At 55.7% G+C, this 25,187-nt stretch overlaps 1 protein-coding gene across 1 annotated transcript; it reads left to right on the plus strand.

The window, feature by feature from the left end:
• The first annotated feature begins 743 nt into the window (after nt 1–743).
• On the plus strand, nt 744–20,820 carry UBALD1 (UBA like domain containing 1). Its single transcript, XM_074965662.1, has 3 exons — nt 744–1,013; nt 10,067–10,126; nt 15,759–20,820. The coding sequence occupies exons 1-3, from the start codon at nt 894–896 to the stop codon at nt 16,080–16,082; spliced, it is 504 nt and encodes a 167-aa protein (XP_074821763.1). The 5' UTR covers nt 744–893; the 3' UTR covers nt 16,083–20,820.
• Nucleotides 20,821–25,187: the final 4,367 nt, after the last annotated feature.

Here is a 25,187-nt window from a genome sequence, read left to right on the forward strand (position 1 = left end):
AATATTTTGGGGGCCCCTGCTCACACAATACATACTATAATTAATAGGGGGCTCCTGGAGCTGCTCCAGGTCTGAAGCCATGGCTCAGGCGGTTATGCAGAGCCCTGGTTCTGCTGACCACAGTCAGCCACTTTCTTGGTGTGTGACGAGAGCCCTGCTGCTGGGTCTGAGAACGGCTGGCAGGGCAGTGGTGGGAGGTAGGCGATCTTCGCCAGACAGGGCGGCTACATGCCTGTCCTGGCTCCCAGACACAGCTCCACGCACCCTACGCGACAGCCTATTTCCTAGCCTGTGCAGGGTGAGTCCCCGCGGTGGGGACGGAGGGGAGCCCCCAGAGCAGCCCTGCGCTGCTTTCTGCTTTTAAAACTGGACCAGGCAAAGGAGGCGCGCTAGGAAGCAACGCCGCTATGGCCTGTGTACCAGCGGCGGGGCTGTCCCACCTCCTTGGCCAACGCGAACAACTGCGGCCTTGACGCAGCCCACGCTAGCCTTGCCTAGGCCCAGCCAGCGCATCAGCCCATGGCAGCGGTGCATGGGGTCAAGTCCTGCAAAGGACCCGTTGATCTGTGGCGCGCAGAGGGGACTTGCTCTGCCAGCCTGCCTGTGTGCACGGGTGGGTCCGTTCCAAAGCTTGTCTCTCTCACCAACAGAGGCTGGTCCAATGCCAGCTGTTACCCCACCCGCCTGGCACCGCAGCTAACCAGCCCAGCCTCTGGACTACAGCTCCCAGCCTGCCCGCCCGGCCCCGCCCTGGCTGTGCCGTCAGGGAGGCCAGGCTGGGTGAGTCAGTCCCCTGCCTCCAGTAAATATTTGTATTAGCAGGAGCCGGCTCTGTAATGGTGGCTGCGCTGTGAGCGGCGCAGACCCAGGGACCCCAGGGCACGGCAGGCGGCATGTCGGTGAACATGGACGAGCTGAAGCACCAGGTCATGATTAACCAGTTCGTGCTGACCGCGGGCTGCGCCGCCGACCAGGCGAAGCAGCTGCTGCAGGCGGCGCACTGGCAGTTCGAGGTGAGCCCCCAGGGCGAGGCAGAGCTGGCTGGGCGGGGGCGCCCTGCCCGGGGGGCCGCGATCTTTGCCCATTTGCAGCACCGGCGAGGTCACGGCTGGCCTGGCCCTGCAGGCTGGGGCGCCGCGGAAGGGCTGGGGCGGCCGTGGGGCAGCTGGCGAGCAGACCCCCGCCGAGCTGGAGGGCGCGGGTGGGGCAGGAGGGGTTTCCTGGCGCTCTGCTACAGCCCGCGCCGCGGGGGGAGCTCAGCGCGGCCAGCCCCGATCGGTGCCTCTGGCGCCTCAGCCTGGCACCTCGGGCGGGCCGGGGGCTTGAGCCTGAGGGGGCGGTGGAGGCAGGAGCTCCCGGGCGTGGGGCTCCAGGGCGTGGGCAGTGCCGCTGCGGAGAGGAGCCCCAGTGCTGGGCTGGGGGGGCCAGTCCGGAGCAAGCCTTGTGCCCAGGGTGTGAGCCAAGCCATCTAATCTGCCCACCTGACTGCTGTGTCCAGAGCAAGCCCCAGGGCACTCACAGCGGCCCCCAGTGGGCTGCCATGGAGTGAATGTGGGGAGAGGGGTGCCTGAGAGGCCCCAGTGCTATATGCCCCCATCCTGCCCCTCAGAAGGCTAATCCCGGGCACCTCCAACGTGCCTTAGCTGCCGCCAATTGCTGCGGGTGCCCCAGGGTCTGGCGGAATGGAAGGTGCCACAGCTGGGGCTACTGCCACAGTTCAGGGAGTGGGTGGTGGGACCGGGAGTTGTTTGGGATACGACCGCCTGTGACAGCATCTCTGCGCTGCCCTGACAGACATTCGTGTGTGCCATGTGTGTGTGTTCAGCACACCCGCTTCTGAGGAACGCTCCATGCTGTCATGGTACTGCTGTTTGTCAGGCCCATACAGGTCAGCCTCCCTAGGCCAGGGGTGGCTTTTCTGTCTCTGACCATTCTTGGGAAAGAAGACCGCCATCAGTACTGTCACTGCGGCGCTGTTTTAGTGTTGGTGTGAATTGTGTATGTGTACGTGGATGGGGTATATGTGTACAGCCCTGTGTGTATTAGATGTGTGTGTACGAGTGTATATATGTCTAGTGTGTGAGTACTATATAGCAGGGGTGTATCTCTGTGTACGGGGTGTGCTTGTCTTCTGCCTGTGTTATTAAAGTGGGACTGTGTTTCATTGCTCCCAGATGGTCAGGGTTTCCCGAGGCTGGCTGTAGCAGATCCGCAGGGGCCACCCACCCCTTTCTGGGCCCCACTCAGGAGTGGATTTGCTTTTAAAAGGAGGTAGAAGGAACACACACAGAGCATACGGGCAGTGTTGGGGCGAGCTCTGGCACTGCTAGGGCAGTCTTTCCGAGCTCACCTGTACTTGGTGCTTGGGGGGAACATAGCAATAACTGACCTTATGTGCACTCCCGCAACACCTCTCCCTGTTCCCTGCAAGCAGAATGATGCCCCTTAGTGGCTGTGGGTTGAAGAGCCCCGGTCTGGCCTTTCCTGTGTTCCTGTCCCCTGGGGTTTGATTCCTAAGGCAGCACCAGGAGAACAGATTTTGCTGGTTAAAACTTCATTGGCTCCAACTGCTTATTCCTTTGGAGTCAGGATCCTCTGTGACATCGACAGTGATTGCTGGGGAAGTGACTGTGATGTCACTCTCGGGATTGCAGCTTCAGGTGGGGAACATGCAGGCGGACTGTGTGAGCGCAGTAGTCCCAGAAAGCTCCCTGGTGGTAAAGAATGGGAGTGTGTGTGCGTGCTCAGGGGATGGACACAGCCCTGCCTGCTACAAACAAGATGTTTTCCATGCGGCACCAGCAGCTCTTTGCAGCTCAGTGTGACGGTTTTGTCACTAATGGCACTGTTGTAATTAGCGTGTCTGTTCTGTGACACAGAAGGAGGTTTGAGTCAGTGTAGAGAGCAAGAGGTTTCTACTGCACACATTAGCATGGCTGGGGCATCCCTTGTTCTATATGCACTATAAAAGAAACAATTCTGGGTGATTTTATAGCATGGAGTCACTTGACTCCCTGTGCTGCTGGTTTGATCAGGTAGTTCAGACAGCTAGATACTGTATTCACAGGTTTTCTGGGTGCAAAATCAGAGGCTGATGGTCAAAATCAGACTGTCTGTGTGTGTGTGTGCGTGTGCAAATCCAAACAGATGAATATCTCACGCTCTCTCTGTGCACTGACTATGCACACCGAGAGAGGCACCCACAAGGCAAGCCCATCTGTATATTTTCAGATTTTGCAAAAGGAAATATTGGACACATTTAAATGGGTAGTATGACCTAGTTTCTGTTCACCAATGTAAATGAAGAGCAGCCCTACTGGACATTGTAAGACAGGTGTGAGAGAAGGATCAGACCCTACCACCTTTTACATGTGAAGCACCAGGAGTAGGAACTTGCGACAGAAAGTTATTGTTTCAATTACATTTTCCAGAAATTTGCCACTATTTGGCAAGCTGCACAAGTGCAAACAGCAATGTGCTGGCCGTGGGTCTCCCGTGCTGGTTTGGCACTTGCATGACTCAGAGGAAGCTCAGCTGTAAACAACCCAATGGGACAAGTTACCAGTCACTTTTGGTGCAAAATGCTCAGATAATTCCCTTTGCAAAACGGCTGCTGAGCATGCCCCCTTCTCAGAGCTCTGCTCTAGGAGTACTGTCTTCCGGGTACTCCAAATCCCTCTCAGTCTGAGCCCATGATCTGCGTTTGCAGAGTATTGTTACTCCACCCCCTTTCACGGATGCCCTTCTCCAGGCTGAACCAGCTCCTCGACGTGTATGACTCCCTGGAGTTCAGTGGAGCTGTGCTAATTTACCCCTGCTGAGGAGCTGGTCCACTGAGTGGTCTCCTTGGTTTCAGAAGCATTACTCCTGCATCAAGGGATTGCTCAGTGTAAAGGTGGCAGAATCGCGCTCTGCGGGTATTGATGCATACTGTCTCTTTCACAGGGGGGACCACATTGCTCCTGTTACTCAGAACTCCGTAACCCATGATCCCATGAGCATTATTATGTGCCTCTCCTGCATCACACTGTGGCCCAGGGACAGAGAGCGCGGCCCAGCCACTAGTGTTTCACTGGCAGCTGATGTTCCCATTCTCTTTGGGCACGATGGTCCATTCCCGTTTAAACTAACATTTCAAGATAATAAACTGCCTGACAACAAAGCTGAAATGAGTGACAAAGCAACAGGAGTTGGCTGTTCCTGCTGCATCTTTGGGCTTGTCTAGAGGAGAAGTTTACTGGCATAACTCTACTAATATAATTCTACCAGTCTAGTTACACCAGTGTCACCCCTTGTGTGGACGCTCTGATACCAGAATAAGGATCTCCATCCAGGGTTATACCAGTTTAACTAGAGTGGTATCATTACACTGGTAGAATTATGCTGGTAAATTTATCCATCTAGACAAAGCCCTTAAATACATACAATCTGCCCCATTTACAGCCCTTCCAGACTGCTCCATGCAGCACGGTAATGCTTTAACCTTTGATCGTTGTGCTGTTTCCAAGCATGTGATACTTGGGCTGTGCTCATTTAAGGGCTGGAGGGAGTGGATCTGGGGAGTGAGAAGTGTTTCCAGCTACTGGGAGGCGGGTTGCACAGGATCACATGAACACACATTGCAAACTCTCTGGGGGCAAGGGCTGTCTGTGTTTGTACAGTACCTAGCACAGTGGTGGTCCTACTCCATGACTAAGTTTCTAGGCCCTGTGGTAATGCACATCATAATAATGAGGGGGCATTTCCTTCAGCAGGGTTGGGGTGCACAGTGGGGGAGGGAACCAGCAGTGGGTGGGGAGGCCAAGTTGTTGTGCTCTGGGGCAGGGGAACTGGAAGGTAATCTTGATGGGAGGGGGTAGGGATCAGCATTTGGGGGAGCTGTAGGAGGCATTTGTCTCTGAGGACAAGCACACTTGTCTTTAGTTCCTTTGGGGTGAGCTTCACTCTTTCTCGGCATTGCAAGGGTTAGTAGTGAATTTCTGGGCTCCTGTCATTTTGCCACCCAGCCTCTCTGGGCTGTTTGGGAATTTCCAAATCTGTCCATTCACATCAGAGGAGAATTCCGGTCCCATAAAAGCCTTGGTACCCGGTAACCCACACAATCTCAGGGAAAAGCTGACAGACAAACCAAGGGGCTGGCTGCTCTTGATTCACTGGAGCTGAGGATTGTTGGTAATTTACTCTGTAAAATGTGTGTTGACTTTGGCCTGATCAGAGGCTGGTCTCCAGAAGGGATTTATCCAGCATTTACCAATGAGTGAAGCTAAATCTGTTGTCAGCAAAGCCGAGATCGCAGGGATCCCATCTGCTCAATCATAGCGGTGTACTTCAGGAGGAGACTCACTCAAGTCTATTGAATTGTTCCAGATTCATCCCAATGTACCTGAGAGCAGAACCTGGCCCTACCTGTCAATTGGTAACTGTTGGTAGGTGAAGCACCTTCAGATCATGCATCCTCTGGGACAAACCCACACATTGACATCTTTGTGCAATGCGAAGATTACTGTGTTGTGGTGCACTGCCATGGTGTCAGAACACTGCCCGGGCCCCAGCCGTGTTACATGATGCTCTCAATGTCCTGCAAGTCTCCATACGGCCCTGTCAGATCCAGCAGGCCAGGAGCTCCCAGGAGGTATCTGATATCAATGGGGAGGGAAACATAACCAAAGACAACACACGCTTGTGGAGCGGGAGGTTGGGAAACTGTTAGTTTGCATCCATGTAAGAGGATTACAGCCTGCAACACATTAAAAAAGGCCTGAGAAGGAAACCATTCATTTCGAAGGAACATTTTCCTGTCTCTGGGAAATGGGGTGGCTCTAGGGAGTTGGGGGTATTTTGAGGGTTCCGTCTCTGGCTCTTTCACTAGCTCTAAATTCACTCCCATTTGAATACGGAAACCAGGGCAGATTTTTCTCTCTGTGTGGTTTTTTTTTTTTTTTTTTTTAAAGTTTGCTGCTGTTGCAATGATGTCAACTTTGTTGCCACTGTTTAGGGGGTGGGATTGGGTGTGTGCCACCAGGGGATTGGCTGTTCCCATATGCCCCTCCTCCTGGTGGAGGCGTTCCATCCTTGGATTAGACTGGTGGCTTTCCAGAGCTCGGGGAGGGGGAGCGTTCGGGAGCCGCTCCTGGTGGGTGACTCTCCCCATGGGCCAGGCTGTTATTGAGGGGGCCAGGAACAGTAACTCCACCCAGCCAGTGGAAGGACATGAAAAGGGTTTCACTGAGATATTTACAGAGCACACATGGGGCTGTTTGTGAAATATAAGAGCTTGCAATAATTCCTAGGGCTCGATTCCCTTCTGCTGCTATAAATGCGGGGGAGCAGCGGGGAAGAAGAGAGACACCACTGAAGTCAGGGGGGCTGCACCAGGGTGAAACCAGAGTGAACGAGAAGAGGATTAGTTGCTTCATTTTGCATGTGTGCACACACTTCTGTGTCCTGCCTAGATTCATATCTGGACCATCCACTTCACCCACTTACATTCCTTTGTTGTTGTAAGGCAGGGCAAACCACAGTCCTGCCCAGCAGCCACATTCTGCTGCCCTTCTCCCCCAGACTCTGAAACTGCAGCCCGTGCTCGCCCTACAACTGCTGATCTGATCTACTGCCCATTCTGTTGCTGGGGAACACAGCTATCGAGCAATTATTGGGCCTCTCTGGTGAAAGGCAGGAAGACTAGTACTCTGCCAGGTGCCTTTAGTAGCAGTGGGCACCAGGATCAAACAATGCCTGGAGTCCTGTTTAAATTAACTGAAACCAGGGAGTCTCACCCTTCTAGCTTCTGTGTCGCTCCTTGAACACACCAGGGGCTCCCTGTGGGCCACCCTCCCACCTCCCAGGTATTGCAGGGACATACTACAGACCATGATCTCCTCCCTCATTCCAGGGGCACTCCATTGCCCCCTCGGCCACATGCTAAGAGCTCTGGGCCCTCCAATCTCCCCATGCCAGGGGCTGTCTCCTTTTTCTCTCCTGCTCCAAAGGACCTTTCGTCCCCCTGGACAGAAGGGAGGGGTGGGCAGCTGGTGTCCTCTCCTCCCGCCCCCAGCCTGGAGCAGGGTTTGGGCAGGCTGTGAACGGCTTCGCTTTCTTTGCCCTCGGACTCCCCTCCTGGCTGAGCACCCACTCTGCTGCTGGGAGACAGCTCAGCGGGGAGAGCAAAGAGCCATTGTTAACTGATGAACGCTTTTAGCCCTGCCAGGGGCTCTGGGAGCCCCTCCCCCCACCGGGGGCTCTGGGGGCCCCTCCGCATTCATCCTTCCCCCCTGCCCATGCCAGGGGCTCTGGGGGCCCCTCCCCATTCACTCTCCCCCCAGAGGCTCTGGGGGCCCCTCCCCACTGACCCTTTCCCCCATGCCAGAGGCTCTTTGTGCCGTCCATTCTTCCCACCCTCCATTCTTATTTTCTTCCTGGGTGTCAGAATTTTAAACTCCTTGGGAGGAAGGGCAGAGGTAATGTGGGTTATTTTGCTAGAAGGTTTTAATGGCTCCATCCACCAGTTCTTTGATCCACCGACAATTTCAGACCTGATTACAGCTGAGGGGTCTGCCAACCAGATGCCAAGGGCTCCGTATGTCCCCTATTTTCCTCCTCCCAGTTTGCCACTTTCCCCCCAAATCAATAGGTTTCTGCGCATTGAGGTCTAGAACGTTGCCTGGAATTTTGCAGTTAATCACATTTAGCATTTAAAAGTTATCACTTTACATCCAAACAGCCAAGTGCCATCAGGTGGAGTGTAGGGCCTCAGAAACTCAGCCAATGGAGGCTGCCTGCCCTTAACTAAAACCATATCCCCCTCAAGGGTTTGGGACCAAAAAAAAAACCCCCTTAAACTCCCTGGTCTCCTTTATCAATAATTGCCTTCCCCTCTCTGAGTTTTGTTCACATTTACGGGGATATAACCAGCCAACTAAATGACTACTAGATCAACCAACTGGCTGGTAGCCAGCTGCCATAAAACCTGAGCTCCCAGCCCCACCTCAGCCACCCGCCCCACCTCACGTGACTTCTCTCAACCGATAAGCTACCCTCTGCAGTTCCTCTCGCCAGGGCTCCAGCCCCTGTTTTAAGGTATGTCTGCCTTATAGTCACGGTATAATTACAGTTTGAGTAGCCATACCCAGACTAGCTTTAATCTAGCTAGGTGAGGTCCCAGCACAGCGAAATTGCAGCTGTGTGTTCTCAGCATTGGCTGTACAAACCCAGCTAGAACCTGCACAATTAGCCATGGGACGAGGCTGTGCTGACACATTGCCACAGCTTCACAGCCACCAAGACGTGAACTAGCAGGATTAAAGATAGCTCAGAGCTATCATCACACCCTGTGCTTAAAAGCTTGGTCCTGGCTACCCACTTTGGGCCCATTTCCCCTATTAGGTAACCCCAGGTGTGTTCTCATTCACTTCCCCCTTCACATACTTGCCATTGCACAATAAAGAGATCGCAGTGTGGGGAAAGGCCAGACTGCTCAGTTTGGGGCATGCTATTGAACCCCCAGAGGTATAGGAAAACTATACCTGCCAGCTGGTACAGAGACCCTCAACTTTCCCACTTTGCCTATAGGGGGAGCCAGAGAGCAGCATCTGAATATTATTCTGTTGTCCGGTAGGGACCCACCCTCTGTCCTCCCATATCACCCCCAGAGAGAGGCACGCCTGTTACCCCCCACCCTGTGGTTTACACAAGCAACTAGCCAAGCAGATGCCACCACGGCCCTCAGTATTGCAAACATTGGCACCTCTGCGCTAACTGAGCATGGCACACTCTTCACTTCCTCCCCTGAACTATTCCGCAGAGTAGCTGTTAACAGCTGCCGTGGTTTACCCCAGAAGTGGCTGCATTTTGGGGGGTGGTCGAATTGATTCCTACAGGGATATTGTGTGAGACTCTGTAAAATGCTGTGAGGATGGCAAAACTTGCTATAGAAATCAGTTAACAATATGATGAAAAGACATTGCACTGGGCACATACAGTAAAACACCACAGACCTGATTCTTCTCTCATCTCCGTTCTTAAACAGTGTGAACCACTGACTTACCTGGAGTTACTCCAGATTTACACAGTGGGAGAGGAGTGTCCAGTCCCTTCCATCCAACGCTCCCTCTGGTCTGTTTGATTGTTTAATTCTCCGGAGTCTCTCAAACTCCCAAATGATTTGGATGTTCCTCAGAATGTCAGTTAAACGGGGATTTCTATGCCAGTGCCTCAGGCTGGTGTTAGGGGATGCTGTGCTGCTGGAGGTGAGACATAAAAGCAAGGTCCTAACTGCTTGTGGTCATTATAGATCCCGTCGCACTTTCCATGAGCGTAGGAGTGCTCGCCCTGGTCTCCTTGTCTAATTCAAGCTTCGGTAATTACATTCCACTACCCTAAATTCTCCCTAGAGCCCCAGTTGGATTTGGTATTCTTCTACACTTCCTGTGCCAAACGGCTGCATAATGTAGTACTGGGCTCCACCCCAGAAATGGCTGCATTTCACCAGTGAGTGAAGTAAGTCCATATGTGTAGCATCTGTCTGTGAAACTAAATGAAAAACACCGTTCGCTCTGCAGAGGCCCTTGGAGCTGTTCTGCATGCAGCGTTGTGTGTTTTTTTAAAGAAGACGTGACGGTCTCGGGGGGGTTTCTCTGGAGCCATGGCATGTGCTGACCAAGGGGGCCATGCATGTTTTTGCATGGCATGGAGGCCAGTGCCCAAAGGGGCTATTTCAGAGTGGTTGCAGGGTTCTGATCACATGAGGTGGACTGGAAGTGACACAGGATCCAGAGTTTGGTGGCAAACGGAGGGGTGATTTTGCTTTCGCGCACACACAGGTGGGCTTCTTCTCTGCTGCACTGCCTGCTCCAGGAGCCCCACCCACCAACAGAGAGCAGGACGCTGGCAGTCAAGAGCTACCCATGCTGAGCCAAGAGTGGAGCTGTGCCCTAGGACCCTGATCCTGGAGCCCTACTCTGGGGCATGAGGGAGCTAGACCAAGCCCTAGGCTTGTGCTCCAGAGGGTCGGGTGGAAGAGTGCCTCGTTCCCAGACAAATGATAAATCTCTTCCTTCCTTTTTTGCAGACTGCACTCAGTGCTTTTTTCCAAGAAACAAACATCCCCTACAGCCATCACCATCAGATGGTAAGTGCTTCCCTGACCCTTCCCTTTGCTAAACCGGTGCAGCAGCAGTGCTGGCCTTGCATAGCTGGGCTGCTCTTGCTAATGTCCAGGCCTCTGTTCCACTCCTCCGTGAGGGAGGGCAGAAATATACAGCAAAGTCACGGGGCGGGAGGCAGGAAGCTTCCTGCCAAGAGAGAGAAGCTGGGGGTGGGCTGTGTTCTGGAAACATCCATGGGGGGAGCCAAAGGCCCCAGGCTGGTGCTTGCAGTGTGCCTTATTTGGGGTGAGGGTAAATGAGGCCTGCAAGCCAGGGTGCAGTAGCATGCAGTGTGCCCTGTACTGTGGGGGGCGCTCTATAGGGAAATGAGAGGAGGAAGAAGCTGTAATTTGCACCTGTCTGATAATGCAAAGCAGAGACTGCGGCAGGAGGGGCAGGCAGGCTTGGTGGGTGGGAGGGAGCAGAGATGTGGGGCAGGCATAGAGGGAGGGGCTGAGGGGGGGCACTCAGAGCAAAGCCAGGGTCGTCCGGGAGGCTGATCCTTGGTGCTCTGAGTGCAGGAGAAGCAGGCAGAGGGTGACGGGAACAGGGCCTGCACCCAGTGGCTTGGAGCTGAACCAGACTCACTCCCTTTGGCCCTTCATCCCCATTACTGGACCACCCTGCCCTTCCCCTCCTGGGGCTGTAGCTGTGAGAGCCTCCCTGAGAGCTGCAAGCTGGCTAGCTCCATCAAGTCCCCCAGCCCAAGAAGGTGCCTGACAGGAAACTGAACCCTGCTCTGCCCAGTGGGAAGCTTTCTCCCAAGAGTCCATCTGTGGGAGGTGCTGGAGGTGAATGCATCCATGGAGTCCAGCGTAGTTCAGTGCACTGGCCACAGGTGGGTGTTGGTGGCCCACTGCTGTTTGTGGTGGCCCTGAATGTCCCATGAGCTCCTGTGCTGCAATGAGCAGGCAGAGTAGGAATGTAGCAATTTGCTGCCCCTCCTGCTGTGTGCTGGTGCTAGTCCCATTGCCCTGCACCTGCCGGCCAGCCAGGCCCTTGCTGTTGCTGGCTGGGGAAGTTTGGGTCCCAGGAGAGTCCACAGTGCAGCCTGCACCCCGACACTAAGGCTGCACAGAACTGCAGTGTTACAGGAGCTCTCAGCGGTGCCTGGAGAAGCTGCCAGTTCCCTGGAGGCAGCTGTGATGCTCTCTGGCCTGGAGACCCTTCTCATGTCTCCTGCAGCCTCCATGGTGTGGAGGGGCCAGGTGGTCAAGGCTCCGCGTCGCTCTGCTCTTTGCACTGCCGATGACACCTATCCCATCTGCCCCACCACGGGAGGGCTCAGGTGAACGGCCCAGCGGCAGGGCCAGGGATTTGGGATGGCAAAGCCAGCTCGGCCATTTCACCTCCTGGGCGCAAACAGTCACCCCAGACTGTCGAGGGAGCCGCTGCCTGGTGGGCCCTGCTCCAGGCAGTGCAGAGAGGGTGGCTGGCTCCGGCGACAGGGCTGGAATGTGTGTGGGCGGGGGGAGGCCTGATGCCCTAAGCATCATCAGCTTCTCTCCTGGGCCAACGGCATGGGGGCAGCAACTCATGTGGCGGCTCCTGGCCTGTCTCCTGGGTTGCCACAGCAGAGCCGAACCCCAGTGAGCGGGCTCCAGGGCAGGGGGAGGTTGCGCTGCTCTTGGGCACTGCCTGGAGGCCAATTGAGGAACAACAGTGCAGCGTGCATGTGGGCGGGGCTCTTGCAGCCTCCCCCAGAGCCCCTGGCCCTGGCAGGGCCACCCCTGCCTCCCTCACACGGGTCCAGCAGCACTTGGCTGCCATGTGCTGAGTGAGGTGAGGGGTGGGCGAGTGGCATCCCAGACAGAGGGGTAGTGGCTGGTTAACGCTCCCTGTCCCGCTGAGCCGGGCTCCTGGCTTCCTGGGCCTAACCTGCAGCCCAGCAGTGGGTCCACATGTCCTGCACGACCCAGCAGTGCCAGGTTGGCTTCTCAGTTGGGCCATTCAGTTCCGGGGGAGCTCCTACCCCCACCAGCGCCCCTGGGGCAGGTGGGCTGAATGGAGTCCAGGAGGAGGAACTGACCCCCTCAGAGATGAGAAGCCTAGAAAAGGACCTTGTGGGCCCTGGCATTGGTCCCATTCTGAGTCCATGGCAAACCAGTCTGCTCCGCGCCTACCCTGCCCCTCCTTGGGAGCTGCAGCTAGGCTCTGTTGGTGTGAGAGGCGAGAACAGAAGGGCCCTGCACTTGTAACGTAGCAGATACACGGACATGTGCAGACACACAGAGACATGCAGAAATATATGTGTGCTCTCACAAATGCCTGCTTACACACGCACTCACGGGCGTAGACCACAGTCACAGGCACACACACACACACTATTTCCCTTTAAATCTCTCTTCCCAGCAGCCCCTGGGCTGCCCAGCACTCTGCCAATTTGCTTCTTGACAGCCTGTGACCCCCCCCTTATCCTCCACCCAACACTTTTCCTTGTTATATCTTGCCCACAGAAGCCCCTGGGGTCCCCATGCTCTGCCCCTTTAACTCTCGTGCCTGGGCAGCCTGTAGTCTGCCTGTGCAGATGGGTCCCTGGGATTTGCTGGCTGCCGTGTCCTCATTTGACTCCACCGTTCTCTGGGGCAATCAGGGATTTGGAGCATGCAGTGAGCATGCAGAGCGAGCACCCAGCAAGAGCCACGCTACAAAGAGCCTCCAGCGCAGGCAGCCAAGGGGGTGGGGACAGACAGTGTTGCATGGGGCTGGACACCCTGGAGTCCGTTGGGCTGCAAACCGTGAGCTCAGGGCAGGGGCTGGCTGTGTGGAGATGGTGTCCTGGCCAGCTGATTCTTGGGGTGGCACAAGCTCGCAGGTGAGGGGGAGCCCTGGCTTTGGAATCCAGTCCATCCCAGAGCAGGGGCTCTCAGGCAGGGGGGCCACCTCCCCCTCCCTCGTCCTTCCCAAACTGAGTGATGTGTCCCCAGTTGGTTAGATGGGAGGGGGATCCTGCTATGAGCTGGGTGACGGGCAGCAGGGGCTGAGCATACGCCAGGTGGCCAGGGCATCTGGATTGGGGATCCAGTTTCTGTGTATCAGAAGGGCCCCTGGCATATGTCATAAACCACAGTGGGGCTGAGGCCCCCACTTACCCCTCCCCTTTCCTCCCTCCCAATGTAGCTTCACCATTCATATTCCCTCATGGGCACCCCCTCCCCGCAAAGGGTCTGTCCGCTGGAGAGATGAGGGTGCAGGGAGGGGCTGGATCTCAAGAGTACCATGTACCGCTCCTGTCTGGGACGTTTGACATGAGCTCTTGAAAGACGATTAGTCCTCGGGGGCCTGAAATAACTACTTCTTGCAGGGAGCAGCCTTGATAGGAGCTGGCAGCCTGGCAGAACCACCCAGACGTGCTGGCTCCAATACCCACCCCCACCGAGCGCCTGCTCCAAGCCGCTTACCTGCCTGCACGAATCTGCAGGGAAGCTGCAGCTGTGGGCACTGCCCCATCTGAGGAGGGGGAGAGGCTGTAGGTGCAGTCGCCCACCCCAGCCCCCACTGCAGCCCCTATGCCAGGACCCAGCAGAGCCTCAGCCCCTCCTGAGCACAGCGTGCAGGGCACCTTGCTGCGCCTCGCCTGGCCACCCCCAGACACTGGTCAGAATGGCGAGTAATGTAATCACTGTACTGGGGGGTTCTGAGTCAGCACTGGCCCCCGTGCAGTGCTAGGGGGCGCTGTGCTACAAGGAGCAGGATGGGGGCTCGGCAGGGGTCGCTCTACCCTCTCAGTGCTGACCCCCATGGCCTGGCATACTGCTTGGGGGCTCTGTGCTGTAGGTGGGCAGGGTGGGAGCTCAGTGGGGGGTGCTCTCCTTACGCAGTCAATGCTGTCCCCAATGCAGAGCTAGGGGCGCTTTCCCTTCCTAGTGTGGACCCCAGGGAATTACAGGGTGTAGTGCTGCAGCAAGCAGGATGGGTCAGTAGGGGGCGCTCTCTGCTGGGAGTGCTGAGTGCACTGCGGTGCTAGTGGGTGCTGTCCTGCAGGGAGCTTTAGGATGAGACATAAAATGGCATAAAAACCCTTGTGGAGTAAGGCTCAGAGTTGGTTTTCTCAAGTAATAACAGTGTAATGCTTGGTACGGACCTAGCACAGCTCACAAGCTCTGCACAGACCGCGCAAGCGTTAATGTGAATGTTCATGTCAGCGTTTGGACTGAATTCCTCCCCAAATCCACCCCCTGCAGTTTCAATTGGGTACGGTGCTCTTCACTTCCCGGCCCAGACTGTGGTGAGGTGCTGCTTTGCCACTCGGGGCTACACCCCCTGCATTTGACTGCTGAGTGATGTGATCCCCGAATATCTCAACCTTGGCAGACTCCATTAAAGCCCTGGAAGGGGAGGTGCTGTGGTAGCAATAGCTATTACTGATTGCAGCTTGCCATGGAGTTATGGGGTGGGGTGCTGCCTGTCATGCCCAGGGGTTGGATGCTGGGATCCTCTCTGGCCCAGGTTGGGCTAACACAAATCAGTCGCATCCTTGCCCCAGTGGCAAGGGAAGACGACAGCTCCCGGCAAGTTTGTCAGGGATGCAGTGGCTCCGAGTTCTGTGAGTGCCCCTCGCTCCCTGGACGGTCCCTGCCAGTGCCGGCTGTGGGGAGGCAGAGGCCTGCAGTGTCCTCCGCCTACTGCTGTGCATTGTGGAGGCCACGTCTTCCCAAACGCAGTGACGGGGAAGCCACAGGAACCCGCCTGACCTTGTGGTGGCTCCTAGCCAGCTCCGGGTTCTGTCAAAGACCAGTGCTGCTGGGAAGGTAGAGCGGGAGAAGAGTGCAGAGCCGCTGACTCCAGCGGGCAGCAGTTGAGGCAAAGCAGGCCTGAGGGACCTCAGCAGAGCTTTGTGTGTGTCTGGGCATGGGGGGAGCCCAGGACTGGAATTGCAGGGGGCTGCGGGTTAGGATAGAGGGGCACTAGCAGAGCTTGCCCAGCAGCACCGTGTACCATGGCCGGCTCTGGCTAGGGCTGCGAGGCCCTGGCTTCCACGGGCATCAAACTGACACACAGATTCAGTGCTGGGTTACATGGGGAATGTGCCAGCATACCGGTACCGCCATAATTCTGCTGGCGGCAGTCCCCGGGGGCCACTGTTGCTCCCAGAGTTACCCTGGTATAATTACCGGAGGTTCATTATGCTGGTGAATTTCCCTGCATAGACGAGCCCTTAAAGATAGATAAATGTTCCACCCCGGTGCCCTCTTCCAGCTGCTTGGCCTGCACCAGCTCTCCCCTAGCCCTGCCTGCCTGGGCCTGGCTAGTGCTTGGGTAGAGACCACCAAGGAAAGGCCCAGGTGTGGCAGGGAACCGCGCTGGCGATCCAGCTGCTGGCACTCTTGCTGAGTTAGAACTGATGCCCCTGTGTGGTGCTTGGGGTCCTGGGCTGCTGACTTTTGGGGGAGACCCTGAGCCCTTGGGTCATTAACCGCGTCCTGCAGTCAGCCTCCCTGACCGCCCCTGCAGCCTCCCTTGGACGTAGGTCTCACCCTCATGGCCGGTGGGGTGTTTCCATGCTGTTACACTGTGCCACTCTCCACCCCAGAACTGGCTGCGCACTGCACTCTCTGGCCCTGAGGGTGAGGGGCTGTGTCTCTGACTAGCTTCTGTCTCTTTGTTCCCCTGCAGATGTGCACTCCTGCCAACACGCCCGCCACGCCCCCCAACTTCCCCGATGCCCTCACCATGTTCTCCCGCCTCAAGGCCTCCGAGAGCTTCCACAGCAGCAGCCCTGTGGCGTCTATGGCAACCTCCCCTCCTCCCCCACCCCCACCGCTCCCCCAGCCCGGGGGCTTCAACCCAGCCTGGGCTGCGGCTCCCCCCTCCATCCAGCAGCAGCAGAGCATGTGGACTTCGCCCCCGCCCTCGCAGCCATCGGGCTGGCCCGCCACAGTCTCCCAACAAGCCACGTCAGAACAGAAGGCCAACGTGACCATGGAGGCCGAGAGATGAGGCCGCGGGGGAGCAGGAACACGATGTGGGGAGGGACCCCCTATGGCCCCAGCTTTCATTTCCCCCCCCCCCCTTTCTGAGGAGGAGAGGAACTTTGTTGCCTCAGAGACTGGCAACCACATTGAGACAGACAGACACGCGAGCAAATAGCCACCTTGCATGGGTTTGGTTTGAAGTAGTTTTTACTTGTCCTAGAGCTGACCAGAGCTCCCCAAAGACCCAGGGAGGCCACGCTGGATGCAGGAGCCATCTCTGGCCTTTGCGTCCTGGAGCCTGTCTTTGTAGGAATCTCTCAATGAGGGGACCCCACTCCTATCTTTCCTGTTGGGACGCTGGATTTTTGCATGCAAGTGACTTGGGGGGGGGGTAAATCCCTTCTTCATGACCCACTTCTCCCTCCTAGCACCTGGAAGGGTCCCACTGCCAGGCAGAACAGGACTGTGGGTAATACACATCTCCCCCTCCCTACACCGCTCCCCCAACCCTGCCGAATGGGGGTTTTTTAAAGAAAAAAGGAGGGGAAAAAAACATTTCTGCTCAGCTGCAGGCCTCGAACCCATGCACTGAGCTTGCTTTGTACTGAGAGGGAGGGGAACGGGGGCTCCTTTGGAGAAATATAGCCACTTGTTTTCTATGACCCAAGCTCTCTGCTTTCCCCAGAGCGGGGACCTACACCCCCTCTCAGAGCCTGGGGGATCAGATTCCCATTGAGATGTGTGGGTGAGGCTGGCTGGGCAGTCTCCTCTCATGCTGCCAGGGTGGGGGGCTAGCACCCTTTGCATGACTCAGCGTATGCCCCACGGAGGCTGGGCTTGCTTTGACACCCTCTGCTCTTTGCTCCCTGCGGGGGGAAGGCCCTTCGGACACGCTCTGGCGCCACCCGGCCTGGGCATTCAGCAGTGGCTGCTTGCAATACACGCTCTTCTGCTTTGAACCCCAGTGTCCGTGCTTCGTTTTCAGCAGCCTGGGGAGGCGGGAATGCCTTTTCCGGGGTCAGGGACCTCACCTCACGCCTCCTGGCACATGCCCAGGCACGCAGTCACACGCAGACAGGGCTCATGAGGGAAGGGATTCTGTTTTATGATGCAGTGATGTGGGAGGGGAGTGGGGCTTCCTCCTCCCTGCCCTCCCCCACTCCCTCCAGGGCTGGGCTATGGGGCAGCGCTCACCCTGGCCTCACAACTGTATTGGCTAGAGACCTGAGAGGGGAAGCTTGACGGGCCGGGGAGCCCTGGGTCCCCAGAGGTAATCGGGAGCTGCTGAACTCCTCACCAGGGGTCAGCAAGAGATTCTCCTCCCCCCCAACAGGGAGACCCAGGAGAGTTGGGATGAGGTGACGTACTGCCTCTATAAATCACCCCTGCTTTGGCTGGAGTGCCCTTTCTCCTCGCTGCCTGTGTGGGCTTGCGCTAATGTTATACTGTGGCTGCGTTCTGCCCCAGAGGTGGCTGCATGGGGGGGAGTTGCTGGCATAAGAGGTGCTTCTCTTCGAGGGTGAGGTGCTATGTGCGGGGAATTGCACCAAGGGGGAGCAGGAAAGCAACTAGCCCTCAGGCTGCAGAGGTAACTGAAAGCTACATTTCCCAAGGGCTTTGCTGCAGCCATGTCTGAGGAATCCAGAGTTGTGTGGCCCAGAGACAGAGAGGCTCCATACACGTCAGACAGGTGGCGGGAGAGGAGCCATCCGGAGGCCGTGCCGCTAAGAACTCCCCAAGCTTTCCTTAGTCTGAGTGACTGCTGGTGTCTAACCAAAGCGTGCTGGGAAAGCTACCCCGCTCCTCGCTAGGGCAGGACCTGCCACAGGCATCAGGGGCAGCATCCTCTGCCCAGAGGTGGAGCATTAGCCAAAGCTACTTGAGTGCCTCGTATGAGGGCGCTGCCCAGCCAGCGCTGAGCAGCACGGGCATTTGGCGTCCCTCGATCTGTCACTCCGAACGTTGGCTGAGGCCCTGGAGAGGAGCAGTCAGTGGGTTGGAGGGAACGGGCTGGTGGCCAGGAGTGAAAGGCGGAGTGGCTGGAACAATGAACCCCATGGGACTGTGAGTGAGATGCAGCTATCTGAGCTGCCTAGTGCTCTGTCCTGTGGAGGGGTGAGCGGGGGGGGACTGCTGGGACATGGCTCTGCACAGCCTGCTCAGCGCTCACGCCGTGGGTCTGATGCGGGAGGCCAGGTACGGGGTCGCGGGCAGCAGGACTTGGACTCTGGCTGTGGCAGTAGCCAGTGCACTGTTCCCTCCAGGTGTTGTGGCTGCTGGAAGCCCAGGATGAGCTAAGCACATCCACGGGCTGGAGCTGGCATGTCGGGGGGCTGATGGGCGAGCAAAGTATGGCTGGGCTTCGACACCCCCTGGCAGAGGGGGGCATGCTGCTGGGTTTTCTCAGTGCTCCCCCCCAGCAGCAGGCTCAGCGAGAAGCACATCCTGGCTGCAGGACAGGTCTCTGGGGAGCAGCCAGCGGCACAGACCAGCCTGGCACAGCTCCCTGGGCAGGACCAGAACTCATGCCCAGCATGGCCCCCTCCGCAACAATGGCCTGGAGTTAACCCTTGAAACTAGGACTTCTCTACCCAGAATGCATTGCTGCTGCAGCTTTCTTGGCCTGCCGGAGACTCGAGGAACTTAAGCCCGTTCTAGCTGACTGAGGGGTGCTGCTGACTGGGGGCTTGGTGTTGGTGCACTGGCCCAGAGGCTGCTCATGTTACCTGGGTTGAGTGCATGGGAGAAGCTCAAAAATGGCTTGGAAAGGAGAAGATGGTGTAGCCCAGACAGAGGCCTCAGGGCAGGGGTGGAGGGAGGCCCAACCCAGAATCACCTTTGGGGTCATTTGCAGGCTCCATACAGCCCTTGGAGTTCTGTGCCTGCAGCCCAATGCATGGCTGCTTTGGTGGATCTCTACCCCGGCCCTTTGGCTGTGCCCATTGCTGTAGGGTCTGTCCTTCTGTGGACCCATGTGGCAGGGAATCTCAGAAGGGATTTCAGTAGATTTCATTCGTGGGGCATTGGTGTGGGGAGGTGACAGTGTGTCTGCACATGGGCAGAGCCTGCAGTCAGCTCCATGTGGGCCCTAGGGCTGGCAGTCAGGAGGAGACGTGTTCACATGCAGCAGGAGTGGGATGGTCTCTCATGCTGCCCCCTCATGCAAGGTCAGTCCCTGGCATGGGCCACATCTGTCCCACCATCCTCTGGTGCCACCCCGAGCAGCTGGCAGCCCTCCCAGGAAGGTCATCCTGCAGGATGCGGGGATGGGGAATCGATGGAGGGTCTGTGCTGGCATTTCCTACGTGATCCTGGGACACGTCGGCAGGAGTGACCAGCTTTGGTGTGTTGGGTGAGACCACCGCAAGGGCGGGCACATTCCCCTTCAATGCCTGATGCCTGGCACGAGCTGGCAGGGCCAGCAGAGAAAGCTCTGTGCCCATGCAACATCTTTGAGCTCTGTCCTTCCATGCTCAGCCCTTGGAAGGAGCCAGCAAAGGCCCTTTTCCCATGCTGTCCTTGCTGCCTTTCTTCTGCTCCCAATGCCCTCAGAGCCATGCTCCCTCTGCAGTGTGGCAGCTGGCTCAGGAAAAAGGGGCTTGTGCTCCCATTTTAGTTCCCTTAGTGACAGAAAATGGGCCCAGGCTAGGTGGGGCTTGCACAGTGCAGGAAGCAGATGCCCAGCTGCACTGGCAGAGGATTTGCAAGCTGGCAGGTCAATGCCAGCTGCTCTGAGCACCCCCAAGCCTCCTCCTTAGCCACTTCGTGGATGTCATTGGACATCAGTGGATGTGGTGTAGAGATGGTGTCCAGGCTCAGCAGCAGGCTGCCATATACAGATGTACTAGGATTGGACCACTTCACACGCAGGGTCTCCAGGTTAGTTAGCACCCCAGAGTTCTGCCTTCATGGTCCAGGGCACAGTAATGCTTCCCCGGGCTGGCCACTAGAATGGCCCAACCCTCCCATTCTGGTCTTGGTGCCAGCTGTCAGCACAGTGAAACCCTAAGCCATGGCTTCTCTCGTGCTCAGGGCCAGCCAGGAGGTCTCCAAGGCAGAGGAGCAGCGTGAAAGGGACGGGCTTCCAGCTGGAGAAGGCACCTGCCCTGGGTGGCAGGGCCTGGAGGAGGGCAAGAAGACAGTCTAGTGGGAGGACCCAGCTTCCTACCTGTGCTGAACCCAACCTGCACCCCACAGTTTCCATTCCCCCTGGGGAGGGCGCACAGCCAGGTCAGTGCCACGTTACTGGTGTGGGCAGTGCTGGAGCTCCCAGCACGTCACCTACAGCGTGGGGCACCCCCTGAACTAGGCCCAGAATGCACAGCTCCAGTCCAGCCTCCACTTCTTGCCACAGAACCAGCACTAGGCATGAGCAGACTTAGCAATGGCTTAGGGCCCCGAGCAGCTCAAGAGGGCCCTCTATTTGCTTTTTTAGTATGTGATGATGGGTGTGGGGAGGGACAAACATATTCCTTCTTGGGGCCCCCAATGGGCTAGCACTGGCTCTGCCCTGCCGGCAGTACTGGGAGAATCTTCCGATTCCCCCTTCTGTCTGGATTCACTTACTAGTTGCATGCCCAGCCCCCTCCTTTCACACCTGTCCTGAGCCCTGGTTCTTCCCCTGCTCCCAGGGGGTACTGTCACTCCAAGGGGCCCTGCCACAGCATCTCCCCGGGGGCTGTAACAATGCTGCTCCCACAATAGTTGTGGACTCTCATTAATAATTCAATCCCTTTTTGTGTGTGTGTTGCTAAAATAAACACCGGCCCTACCAACAATACCACCCATGCCGCCTACTGTCTTCCTTCTGCCCAGCCTCTAGAGACAAGCAAGCAGGACGTACTGCGGCTGTTCACCAGAGGATTCTGGAAGATGGGGCATCCTGTCCAGAAGCTCTCCCGCAGCTGGAGAAAGGCCCTCCCACCATATGCCCACCTTTTAGGATGAAAGCTCCCCAAAGCACTCTACAGATCAGTCACTTCACCCACCACTGAAATTCAGCCACCTCTGAGGGATTGCACAACAGCTGTTAAAGAGAAACAGCAACACTGTCTTCTATCCAGTAGAGACTGCAGGGGAGTGTAGATGGCAGGATGCACTTGGAATCTGGGCAGAACCCAAGGGTTCCTGGTTCATTCATAATGTTGTGACACTGAATGCAGGTGAAGTTGAACAAGTGCAACTTTATTAATTCCAGGGGGAATTAATCTCTGGAATTCCATCCGCCAAGATGGCCATTGACTGAAAACCACACAACACCTGGGAGGGGATCACATTCATACGGGAACATATCTCTGTCCCCCCAGGACCTGCGAGACTGGCGTTCTTCAACTATGCCACAACTCCACCCTGGCAGGACACGTGGACCGATATATAACCCAGCTGATGTCCTGGTACTTCTGGTGGCCCTGGATGAGCTTCACAATAGAGACTTTTGTCACTTCCTGCCAGGTGTGTGCCCACACCAAGATCCCACACCAGAGACCCTGAGGTTTCCTCCAACCTCTGCACACCCCACCTCGGCCCTGGGAACCATCTGCTGCAGTCCCAAGTGACACATCTCCTAGCAGAAAATCAGACACTCTGAAAGCAGCTAGCATGGTTCCCGGAGGAAAATTCCATGTTCCAGGTCCAGTTTGGGCCACTACCCTCTGATCCAAGCCCCATGGTATCAATTGGCGAATGTTTTGATGGGAGCCATGAGGGGATTCTTGAACCAATGCAGTCTCCCTTTCCTGCTCCGCCCTTGAATATATCCAACCGACCAGGCCAGGGTGGGAATAGTGATCAGTTTGCTTAGTGGAGAAGCACTGGTTTGGGCCTCCCCCGTGCTGGAGCAGGGCAGCCTGGTGTTAACAGACTGGAATGCCTTCCTGTGAGCATTGTTCGCCATCTTTAACAACTCTCATCTAGCTCACTCAGCGGAAGCTGCACTGTGACGGCTCCAGCAAGGGCAGGAGCCAGCTGCCTCGTATGTTGTCTGGTTCCAGCGACTCACGGCTAATGTTGAGTGGAACGAGGCAGCGCACCTGCATCATTTTTGGTGTGGACTCAGTGAGGAGGTAAAGTACGAGCTAGCCTGCATTGAGACCCCGACCTGCTTGGATGCGTTTATCAACCTCTCTCTCTGTGTCAACCATCAGCTGCATGAGCAAAAGGAGGAGAGGAAGAGCACCCTGCTATGACTTCACCCACACCCTACACCAAAAACCCCAGGGCCCGACCATAAACCGATGCAGTTTGATCTGGGCCACCAACACTTTTCCCTCGAAGAAAAGGAACAGCAATGGTGCAATAACCTATGTTTTTATTGCAGAGCACCAGGACACGCCCCCGCCTTATGCCCATTGTGAACCCCAACCCTCAAGGAGTCAGGAAATGAGCACACCCAGGCTGTAGGGGGAGCTGGCCTGGGCACTATGCTCTGAAACTATCCCCCAGCCCTCAAGAGAAACTCACTCTAGGAGATGTGGGTCCTCCCCACACTTCCAAGTACAACTAGAGTTACAAACCATGGATGGGACCAAGCCAATGCCCCCCAGTGGGCCCTGATCGATTCCTGGATTACTGATAACTTTGTAGATGCTAAAGCCACTTGAGCACGACAATTCCCCCTCAATTGAAAGCCCTCGTAGAAACAATAGATGGGTCCCTCCTGTCCTCAGGGCCAGTGACTCAGGAAACAGTTCCCCTAGAAGCTGTAATCCAGGGCCATCGGGAAGTGCTACAGTTTAATATGATCCACTGCTCACATTTCCCACTAATTCTTGGTGTCATCTGGCTGGAGCAGTGTGACCCTTGATCCTCTTTTCTCTCCAGGACATGCAACTTCCCCTCAAAATACTACCTAAGGGTCTGCCTGTGCACAGCCAGCCCCAATCTTCTGGTCCTGGGCTGCTGAGGCCAATCAGAAATGACAGCGCCCGTGGGAGGACTCCAGAGAGTGGCAGTTAGCCAGAAGAAATCACTCCCAAGCCTAAGTCTCCATCTTCCTGAGAAGTACTGGGGTTATGGAGACGTTTTTGCAAAGAATGTAGACACACTACCTCCACACTGAGACTATGCCTGCCCTATAGATCTGCAATCCAGGACGAAGGTCCCTAGATGGACGGATCTGTGCGATGTCCGAGCCTGAACTGGCAGTCCTTCATGAATACATCCAGGAAAACCTAGCCAAGGGCTTCACCTAGTATTCCATCCCTTTTCATCAAGAAAAAGGACAGAACGCTATGCCTTTGCATAGACTATTGGGCCCTAAACCAAGTAATAATACGCTATCAGTATCCTCTGCACACAATCTCGTAACTCTGAGATCAAGGGCAGTCTGCCAGAATCTTCACCAAACTGGACCTCCGGGGTGCTTACAATCTTGTGTGCATCAGGGCAGGGGATGAAAGGAAGAGCACATTTTGAACCCACTACGGGGACTTCAAATATTTAGTAATGCCATTCAGGCTGACCAATGCTCCTGCAACCTTTCAACATTTTGTGAATGACAAATTTAGAGACATCCTGGACCAGTACGTAGTCATCTATCTCGATGACATACTTGTGTTTATGGCCTGGCCACAAAATTTGACTAGTCCTCTACAGAATTTCTGGGTTACATCCTTTCCCCAGAGGGTGTCAAGATGGATCCCTGCCCCAGAAGGTGGAAGCCATGTGTAGCTGGACCATGTCCAAGTCCTGCTGGGAGTTACAGTGCTTCCTGGGCTTTGTGAACTTTTACTGACAATTTCATTCTAAACTTCCTCTGCAAGGCCACCAAATTTGTTTGGACACCTGAAGCTCACCATGCTTTCGAACAACACAAGGCTGCTTTCACCACCTCTCCCATTCTAGCATGCCTGGATGCAGCTCAGGCATTCATAATGGAAGCTGATGCCTCCAACATAGCCATAGGGGTGATATTCTCCCAGAGGCATGGTCCACAGCAAGTCCTGCACCCCTGCACCTACCACTCCCGAAAACTCACCCCTGCTGAACGGAATTATGAAATATTGGATAAGGAACTACTTGCAAACAAATCACCCTCCAAAGAATGGCGCTATCACCTGAAGGGAGCCTGACACCCAGAGCAAGTCTTTTCGTACCATATGAACCTTGCATATCTGTGGAAGGAATGAGCCTTGAACCAAAGACAGCTCAGGTGGGCATTATTCTTCCCTCAGTTTGATTTTTGTCGTCACCTATTGCCTGGGAACCAGGAACGGGAAAGCTGACGCCTTATCCCGAAAGGGCGAATACTACCAAGAGGGCAAGGAGCCTAGCCAAGAACCACCCTAAAACCTAAGGTCTCCTAAAACCTTGCAACATTCTCAGTGTCACAATACACCAAGACTTGCTTGATCTAATCTGGTCTGCTTTGCAGGGCAATCCATTAGCCTAGGAGGTGACAGAACAGTCTGAGCAAACAAAAGCCAGAACCAAGATGCAACACTCCACACAGGATGGGATAACCTACCTTGATGGGTGCATATACATTCCACCAGGGCACCCCCAGCTAGAAGTGCTCCATCTCTGTCATGACCCTCCATTGGCAGGCCACTTTGGGAAGCCATGTGGAAGGTCTTAAGGTAGCCATTTCTTCTGATGGCCATGTATGCAAGCTGAAGTCAGTCCAGGACTGCTAATTCTTGTGAGCTGTGTGCATGCACCAAGATGCCACATGCTAAGCTCCTTGGCACTCTAGTACCTCTGGAGACCCTATCTAGACCCTGGGCCTCAATCATCCTGAACTTCATCATGACTCTGTTGGCCACACAGTGGTCTTGACTGTTGTAGATGAACTGATCATGTGGTCTGCCTTCATGGTTTTCCAGACTGTATCACTTCAAACTGAGGCCCGCAATTTATCTCATGATTTTGACATGAAGTGCTCTGGCTAATCAACATTCGTGCTTTTACCTGCTCCACATACCATCCCCAGACAGACGGGCAGCCAGAGAGGGTAAACCAAGTAGTAGAGCAATACCTGAAAAGCTTTGTCAACTATCATAAAGAAAACTGGTTCTTTCTCCTTCTGTATGCTGAGTTCTCATACAACAATGCAGAGTCTCTTCTTTGCCAATTATGGTTTCCACTCTCGCTTCCACCCAGCCTTGCCAGCAATCTCCCTGAACCCTGCAGC

Source organism: Natator depressus, chromosome 10 (assembly GCF_965152275.1).
Source record: "Natator depressus isolate rNatDep1 chromosome 10, rNatDep2.hap1, whole genome shotgun sequence".
In the NCBI taxonomy this organism is placed as follows: domain Eukaryota; kingdom Metazoa; phylum Chordata; order Testudines; family Cheloniidae; genus Natator; species Natator depressus.

Coding starts and splice junctions, on each gene's coding strand:
- UBALD1 (XM_074965662.1), top strand. CDS start 894: ATGTCGGTGAACATGGACGAGCTGAAGCACCAGGTCATGATTAACCAG. Junction 1,014..10,066: donor CGGCGCACTGGCAGTTCGAG/GTGAGCCCCCAG, acceptor CCTTTTTTGCAG/ACTGCACTCAGTGCTTTTTT. Junction 10,127..15,758: donor ACAGCCATCACCATCAGATG/GTAAGTGCTTCC, acceptor GTTCCCCTGCAG/ATGTGCACTCCTGCCAACAC.